General features: G+C 39.0%; 1 protein-coding gene across 1 annotated transcript; it reads right to left on the bottom strand.

The window, feature by feature from the left end:
• Positions 1-7982: 7982 nt before the first annotated feature.
• LOC111391888 lies at positions 7983-8843 on the bottom strand. Its single transcript, XM_023017168.1, has 3 exons — positions 8628-8843; positions 8316-8579; positions 7983-8264 (listed from the first exon to the last, which is right to left on the bottom strand). Exons 1-3 carry the CDS (start codon positions 8841-8843, stop codon positions 7983-7985), a joined length of 762 nt encoding a protein of 253 aa, XP_022872936.1.
• Positions 8844-9135: the final 292 nt, after the last annotated feature.

Below are 9135 nucleotides of genomic sequence, written 5' to 3' on the forward strand. Positions count from 1 at the left end.
GGTCCTTTCAGACTAACCATCTGACTGAGGGTGATATGCTGTACTAAAGTTCAGCTTCGTTCCCATAACTCCTTGTAGACTTTTCCAAAATTTGGACGTGAACCTTGGGTCTCTGTCAGACACAATGGATACAGGTACACCGTGTAATCTCACAACCTCTTTAATGTACAACTGTGCCAATTGGTCTAAACTAAATGTCATTTTCACTGGAAAAAAATGAGCTGACTTCGTTAGTCGATCCACTACTACTCATATAGTATTATTTCCTCTTGCTGACTTCTGGAATCCAACCACAAAGTCCATCATAATATTTTCCCATTTCCATTCAGGTATATCTAGTGGATTTAACAATCCAGCGGTTTTTGGTATTCTACCTTAACTTGTTGACATACTATACACTTCTACACGTACAACCCTATACTTCTTTTCATATTTCTCCACCAAAATGTATCTCAAAGATCTCGATACATTTTCGTACCACCAGGATGTACGGTGTACGGGGTGGAATGAGCTTCTTTTAATATCTCGTTTCTCAAGGCTTCATCCTTAGGCACGCAAATTCTTCCTCTAAATATCAGTGCCTGATCCTCAGTTATTCCAAAGTCCTTTTTCTTATCGGTACCAACTTCATTCTTAATCTTCTGCAAAAATGAGTCTTTATTTTATGCTTCTATAATTCGATCTCTAAGAGTAGGTCGAATTATTAAAGCTGCTAGACGAGCAGTGACTTGTCCTGGTGTGGTAACCACTTCGATCTGCAACTTTTCCAAATCCTTGACTCACTCCACTTGAGAGGTGGGTAGTGACATCAATTGTCCCATTGATTTTCTGCTTAAAGCGTCGGCTACAACATTAGCCTTACCCGGATGGTAGTGAATAGTGCAGTCGTAATCGTTCACCAATTCCAACCATCATCTTTGTCGCATATTCAATTCCTTCTGTGTGAAGAAATAGTTGAGACTTTTGTGATCTGTGTAGATATCACACTTCCGTCCATACAACTAGTGTCGCCATATCTTTAAATCGTGTACTACCGCTGCAAGTTCTAAATCATGCATCGGGTAGTTCTGCTTATGTTTCTTCAATTGTCTTGAAGCATAGGCTATCACTTTTCCATTCTGCATTAGTACACATCCTAATCCTCGCTTTGATGCATCGCTGTATATAACATACCCTTCCGTTCCTTTAGGTATTGTTAATATAAGTGCTGATATCAACTTCTGCTTAAGTTCTTGGAAACTTTGTTCGCATTTTTCCGTCCATTGGAATTTTACTCCCTTCCTTGTAAGTTGTGTCATTGGTCCAGCTATTTTGGAGAATCCTTCTACAGATCTCCTATAATATCCAGCCAATTCTAGAAAGCTCCGTACTTCGCCAGCATTTGTTGATGTTTTCCAGTTGGTTACTGCTTCTACTTTTACTGGATCTACTTCAATCCCTTGGGAAGTAAATACATGTCCAAGAAATCCAACTCGTTCAAGCCAAAACTCGCTCTTCTTGAATTTGGCATACAGCTTCTCCTTGCGTAATACCTCTAAGGCTATTCTCAAGTGCTCTTCATGTTGCTCCTTACTCTTGAAATATATCAGAATGTCATCGATGAAGACTATGATAAACTTATCCAAGTATTGATGAAACACTCGATTCATCAGGTCCATGAACACTGCATGTGCATTGGTTAGCCCAAACGGCATCACCGTAAACTCGTAGTGTCCATATCGAGTTCTAAAAGTTGTCTTAGGTATATCCTTTGTCTCTACTTTCAGTTGATGGTATCCCGATCGTAAGTCGATCTTGGAAAATACCTTAGCTCCTTTCAATTGATCTAACAGACCCTCGATCCTCGGGAGTGGATACTTATTCTTGATGGTTAATCGATTTATCTCCCTATAATCGATGTACATCCTCATGCTTCCATCTTTCTTCTTTACAAACAATACCGGCGCACCCCATAGAGATTCGCTTGGCCATATGAAGCCCATATCTAGGAGGTCTTGCAACTGCTTCTTTAATTCTTGTAGTTCCTTTGGGGTCATTCGGTATGGGGCCTTAGATACTGGTGCCGCCCCGGGAATTAGGTCTATGGTGAATTCCACTTGTCTATCGGGTGGAATACCAGATAGATCTTCTGGAAACACATCTACGAATTCCCGTACTACTGGTACATCTTCAACCCTTATCGTCTCTTGTTTCCCTCCTGAGATACTTACTAGATATCCTTGACATGTTTCTTTTCTCAACATTTTCTCAGCTTGTAAAGTCGATACTAGTCGAATAAGGGATTTCGTCTTCATTCCAAGGAACGAAAATAGTTCCTCTCCTGGTCTCTGAAATGATACTTCCATTTCCTTACATCGGATGGTGGCGTAATTACAACCTAACCAATCCATGCCTAGTATTACATCAAAATCCTTCATTTCTATCATGTATAGGTTCGCTTCCATTGGTTTTTCCTCAATTTCGATACTTACTGACTTGGCTATTCTATCAGTATTCAAAGGGTTGCCCGAAGGAATACTAACTTCTAATGTACCTTCCGACTTATCACAGGTAATACTAGATTTAGCCATAAAAGTTGTTGAAACAAAGGAGTGTGTAGCTCCTAAATCAAACAATACATAAGCAGGTGTATTGCCTATCAGTAGAGTACCTGCTATGACGTTAGAGTTGTCCTCTGCATCCTGTTGAGTCAATGCAAAAACTCGTGCTTTCCCTTTCTGGTTCTGGTCGCTGTTATCATCCTTCTTCTGGGTATGTGTGGGACAATCCCTAATGATATGTCAAGGCTTGCCACATCGAAAACAGACATTTTTCTCTTGTAAGCACTAGCTACGATGTGTCCTTCCACACTTAGAACAGGGCGCAATAATCGGTACAATGCTTTTGCTGGCATTGGCTCCGCCATTAGCTTTCTTGTTCTGCCACTTGCCTTTTCCCTTGTCCTGGCCATTCCATTTCCTTTTTTCCATGTTACTATTGTCCAGTTGATTGGACAGTTGACCATGTTGTTCGGCGCCAGTCTTCTGGTACCAAATAGCATGAGCTCTTTCCAGCATTTCATGGTATGTGGTGAAGTGATGAGACATAAGTATCGTGCTTATATCCGAGTTCAGCCCTTGTTCAAACCTTCGTACCTTCTTATCCTCTGTATCCACCAGATGTGGAGCATACCTTAAAAGTTGATCAAACTTCCTCTCATACTCAGTCAGGGACATAGTCTTTTGCTTGAGTTGGAGGAATTCACTTTCTTTGTGATCCCTCAAGGACTGGGAAAATTACTTGTCCAATACTTTCCCTTTGAATTGCTCCCAAGTCAATTCTGCTTGTTGTTCAGGGGTCTTTGTCCTTGATATTGAGTCCCACCAGTAACTTACATCACCGGAGAACATGAACTCAGTACACTGGAATTTTTGAGCGTCCGTGCACCCTATCAATCAGAATATACGATCCAACTTACAAAGCTACTCCTCGGCTGCAAATGGATCAGCTGCTCCGTTGAAGGTAGGGGGCTTTTGCCTTCGAAATTGCTCGACCATTGAAGCATGGTTTGGAACATTAGGAGCTAGTGGTAGGGGCTGAGCTTGGTTCGGGTTTTGCCTGCCTAGGTCTTGAAAAGCTCGGAGGAGATCTCTTATCAAATTTTAGTTTGCGCGGGCCATTTCCTTTAGACAAAACATATGGTTCTTATTAGTTTCATTCTTCGAATACTAAAGCAAAGAGGATAGTATTTTATTTCTTGACATAAGGGAAGCTATTACAAGGATTTAAATCTAATCCCTATAAGTTCTACGGATCTTCTTTGGTGGAGCTTTATCTTCGGAGGAGTCTTCCGCCTCAGGTCCGGACTCTATGTCCATCTCAGCCTGTGGCTCAGGCTCAGGATCATTCTCTAAATCATCCTTGGGTTCTTCTTCGGGATCTTCTTCCTCACCCAAAGGTTCTTCCTTAGGCTCCTCATAGATTACATCATTCCACAAATCAATCAAGGCATAGCAATACCTCTCAAACTCGAACAGGTTTGGGTTGCCTTCTAACATTTCATCCCTAACCGTGACTCCCATATCTCCCCATTGAGGTGGGAGGGAGTATGAGGTTATTTATAACCTCAATATGCGTGATCTCCATACCAGCATTAACCGCCGTCATGCATCTCTCATAGATGTCATACATATGTTCGCTAAGCAGTCGGGTCGGATCAGTTACATAGTTTTCATAGGAATGAATAGCAATTCTACGGTTCAATGCTTCTCTATATGCCCTAGTCGTTTTACGAGCCATATCTGTTGCATTTTCAAAAACATCATACTTTTTCTTTGCTTAAAGAAAACATGCAAATATTTAAACTTTCATATCATGCAATTCCCTTTAAGCCCTTAACTTTTGCCCAAGTCCATTACATATCTTTAAATAGCACATCTCAAAATCATATCAAAGCATCAAAACATAAACATAATCATTAACTTTAAACATGAACATACTTGGGCCATAGGATGAGATTGATGGATGGATGCACGATGCCATGGAATACCTTAAACTTTTCATTTTCCTTTTGTTTTTAAAAAAAAACATACTTGGTCTACAGAACCGGCTAAACCTTGCTCTGATACCACGCTGTAACGCCTCGACCCCTTGTGGACCGGAACGCTATTTACTTTACTTAGCTTAACCGGTGGTTTAGTAACAAGTGTATACGTTTTAGCAGAAGCTTACATCTTCGGATAATAATTTAAATAACAATACTTCAAATACTTTAAAGAAAAACAATAAATCATTTTTCAAAACAACAAAATGCAATTTATTTGAAGAAAACATAGCTTGTTCTCGCATTCTGCGTTATTCAAAACTTTAAAGAAATAGCATTGGAAAACATTTCATAAAAATAAATCCAAATCACTTATTCACCGGATTTCCATGGGCTTGTTGCATCACTCTCCATCTTTTCCTCCATCCATACCCGAGGTAGAATTCCTTCAATTTGTAGAGATGGGATTAAACCCGTGAGTTGAAAAACTCAATAGGTGTCATATGTGCATTCGTGATCAAGCTATACATTTCAAAACATTAACTTTATAACTTTTCATACATGTCGTACCCAGAGGCACCATTTGACATACGAACATTTCTTCAACATAGAGGGGTATGCCATACCGGAGTAACATTTGACATACAACCATTAACATAGAGGGATATGCCATACCGGAGTACCATTTGACATACAAACATTAACATGAATTGAAACTTATAACTTAACACGATTAAACACATTACACCTCTACCTACATTGATTGATGCTTTTGAAACTTTGAAAACTTGGATTGAAAACTTCGATAAAACTTGGACGTTGAAAGAAATGCACTCTTTGGATGTTTGAAAACCGTTGAGAATTGATGCTTGAAAACACTTCTTAAACTTCTAGGAAAAATAGTTTTCCTCCCTCTCTTTTTCTCTCTTGGGAACTCTTTCTTTAGTATGTAAAATCTCTTACTTTTGGTGTGAGAAAAATGAGTGAAGTGAGATCTCTATTTATAGGTAAATATCCCATAATTTAAAGCAAATGAAGGGTCAAATTTCATTTAAGAGATAAAACATGGATGTCATTTAAGTTTGAGGTTAAATGCTTCAATTTAGTGGGGATTTTTATTGCCAAAAACGTGGGTGGCCCTTTGAGAAAATAATTGATGAAAATAAATATTTAAATTCTAGAGAAAAACGAGAATTTTATTTCAGGCAATTTCAATCGACTGGTTGTAGTCCGGTTGACACTGCGCAACCTTTAGTATTTATATCATAACTTCTTCTCCCGATATCCGATTGAGGTAATTCAAAGTGCGTTGGAAAGCTAACTCAAAGAGCTTTTATTTAGATATCATTTTCCAAATCGAATGTTTCCTACGTGGAAAATGGGTCTCAAATGAGACTAAAAATTTGAAGTATACTTTAGTCATCCAATATTCATGTCTTAGTGCCACTAAGGTATCTAGAATTATTTGGGGTTCTACAACCATTCTAGAAAAATATTTTAGGCACAATATAAAAAGAAAAGGAGATAAAGGATCACCTTGACGAAGTCCTTTTCTTCCTTTAAAGAAACCATGGAGGCGACCATTTAAAGAGATAGAGTATGTAGGTGTTGACACACATTTCATAATCCAATCAATGAATTTAGTAGGGAAATTCAATCCCTCAAGCACATTTTTAAGAAAATCCCAACTAACCGAGTCATATGTGTTCGTCAAATCAATTTTTGAGGAGACATCATGGTGAAACTCTCTTGCGATTGTATTGCCTCAAAATCTCTTGAGCAAGGTGAATGTTTTCCACCATACTTCTAACTTTGACAAAAGCAGCCTATGCATGATCAATAATAGATCCAAGTGTAGACCCCAAACGAGATGCAAGTATGTTAGAGATAACTTTGTATATAACATTGCAACAAGCAATCGGTCTATAGTCACCCACCAAAGAAGCATGGTTCGCCTTAGGAATCAGAGAAATAACAGTGTGATTCGTTTGCTTAAGAAGAGATCCAGAAGCAAAAAAGTCCAGAATAACATCAGTAAAATCATCCCCAACAATATCCCAAGATTCTTTGAAAAAACATGAACTATATCCATCCGGGCCGGGTGACTTTTCATCTCCAATGCTAAAAAGAGCATCTTTAATTTCTAGTCTTGAAACATCCCTAATAAGTGAAGTGGAATGCTCTGTAGGGAGGGTGGCCTCGAAATCCAGAATTCCAGCTTGAAAAGATTGGCAAATGTTGTCTTTTCCCAGCAAGTCAACAAACACATGAATGAATTCACCAGCAACCTCCTTTTGTGACGAAGAATATGATCCATCCCTTTTAAGAACAACTGCTATAAAGTTTCTCTTAGTGTTTCTCTTAACAATGGAATGAAAAGACCCGGTACATTTATCACTATATTTCAAGTAAGTACACTTAGCTTGTTGGAAGTAGAAACTTCGCTCTGTCTCACTAAGATCCATAGCTTCTTTCCTCAATCTAGGAACCTCCGTTTGTAAATGTGAGTTCATGGGATCATCATGTAGCATCAACTGTGAATTAGCCAAAACTTTCCTGGCAACCTCAGCTCTAGTAGAAATGTGTCCAAAGTGTTTATCATTAAGGTCCTTAAGCATACCTTTAAGACATTGAAATTTTTTACAAAGAGAGAATTGCTTAGTACCGCGGATGTATAGCTTCCAAGCACTAAGCACCAGTTGATGGAAGTTCTCATGCTTAGTCCACATATTGAAAAATCTGAAAGGTTTTTTAATACCACTGTCACATGCAAAAATAGAAACAATACATGGTGAATAGTCCGAAAGACATCTAGACACCAAGAAGTCTACATAACTAGACTCACGCAGATGCATCCAAATATCATTAACCATTGCTCTGTCAAGTTTAGACCAAACCGAATGATTGGTCCAAGTAAAGAACCATCCAATCGATCTTAAATCAGCAAGGCCAACTTCATGGGAACAATTGGCAAAATTTCGAATCTCATATGGAGTGACATCCAGGCCACTACTTTTCTCATCAAAATGAAGAACATTATTGAAGTCTCCCAAAATTAACCAAGGTAAAGAACAATCCACCCCAAACTTCACAAGATTTTCCCATAATGATCTACGACTTACAATCATATAAAAACCGTAGACAAAGCTAATACAAAATATTTGTGATGTTATCTTGCAAGTAACGAAACAATGGATGACTTAAGACGCAGTCTCCAACACTTCCAAGTTAACCTTGGAAGCGTTCCATAGAACCAGGATACGCCCGGCACGGTGGAGAGGGAAGTTGTTAATCTGCAAAAAATTCCTAAACTTATTCCGCATAATATAGTCAATCTTTGATAACCCCAACTTTGTTTCCAAAATTCCCATAACATCAATGTTTTGTTTCTTCAAAAAACTCCTAACACCATTTTGTTTAAGGGGGGTGTTGAGAGCCCTAATGTTCCATGATCCAATCTTCATGATGAAGAAGGAAGGGAATGACCTTTCTTCTTTTTCTTATCAATGAATAAATTACGTTTCTCATCTGTCTTACCTTTGTGCTTCTCATTTGTTTTATCCAAACAAATAACTTTGCCATCCACATTCTTAGAACTCAAACACTGCAAAGTAGTAGTATCCCCCTCCTTAGAAGAATGATTTTGCACATTTTCTGAAAAAGTGTTAAGATTCTGTCCAGCAGAGGGCTGCCCAGATTTTCCACCACCTTTTGGCACTTTAGTTGATGATTTGTTTGCAATCTATCCAGAAGATATTTGACCAGATTTACCGGTCTTAAATCTTCTAACAACCTGAGGAAACGGAACATCAACATGGACCTCATGTTGTCCCTGTGCTGACACCAACTGTTCGGAGGAAACCCCAGCATCCAAAGCAGCCTGAACTGGGGGATCAACCACATTGTGTCCAGTTACCACCCCTTTACCTTGGTTATTTTTCGCAACCACTTTCTGACCGTGTATAGCTCCATGTTTGTTGGTATTACAAGCTTTAGTAGTATGACCCAACATCTTGCAGTTGGCACAAAATTTGGGCTCATGTTCATACTCAACCACCTGCACTCTAAGTTTGCCAGTTGGAAGATACATGGAAACAGTTCAAACCAGTTCCTTTGACGCATCAATCTCCACTAAAGCACGTGCATACGACAATCTCCCCTTCGTAGCAGTGAGTTTATCAGTCGAAATTGGCTTCCCAATCTTGGAAGCAATTTTAGACAATACTCTTGAATTCCAACAATCCAATGGAAGGCCCGATAACTTCACCCATACAGGCATGGTACTCACCTCTTCATCATCAAATTCAAAACAAGGTGGCATAACTTTTAATCATTAAGGGTCTACCAAACACAAAGTAAGGTCCTTCTTGTAATACACTATTCCTCGATTCCTCACTTTTGAACTTGAAAATCAGCCAACCACTTCCATGAACAAAATATTGGTATTCTACCTTCCAAGAATTGCACATAAGGAGGAGAGCCGTCTTCCTCGGAAACCGGCTAGCAAAGTAACCCACAGTACAATAACCTCAGGATTGATCAACATTGTCAATGTCAATAACATCCAAGGTAATGGCATTGGGTCGATCCTCTATGAAGTTAAGTTTCATACC

This window comes from Olea europaea, unplaced genomic scaffold, assembly GCF_002742605.1.
Source record: "Olea europaea var. sylvestris unplaced genomic scaffold, O_europaea_v1 scaffold855, whole genome shotgun sequence".
Lineage (NCBI taxonomy): Eukaryota > Viridiplantae > Streptophyta > Magnoliopsida > Lamiales > Oleaceae > Olea > Olea europaea.

Coding starts and splice junctions, on each gene's coding strand:
- LOC111391888 (XM_023017168.1), bottom strand. CDS start 8,843: ATGCCACCTTGTTTTGAATTTGATGATGAAGAGGTGAGTACCATGCCT. Junction 8,580..8,627: donor TTGATGCGTCAAAGGAACTG/GTTTGAACTGTT, acceptor CTTAGAGTGCAG/GTGGTTGAGTATGAACATGA. Junction 8,265..8,315: donor TTGATGTTCCGTTTCCTCAG/GTTGTTAGAAGA, acceptor TCTTCTGGATAG/ATTGCAAACAAATCATCAAC.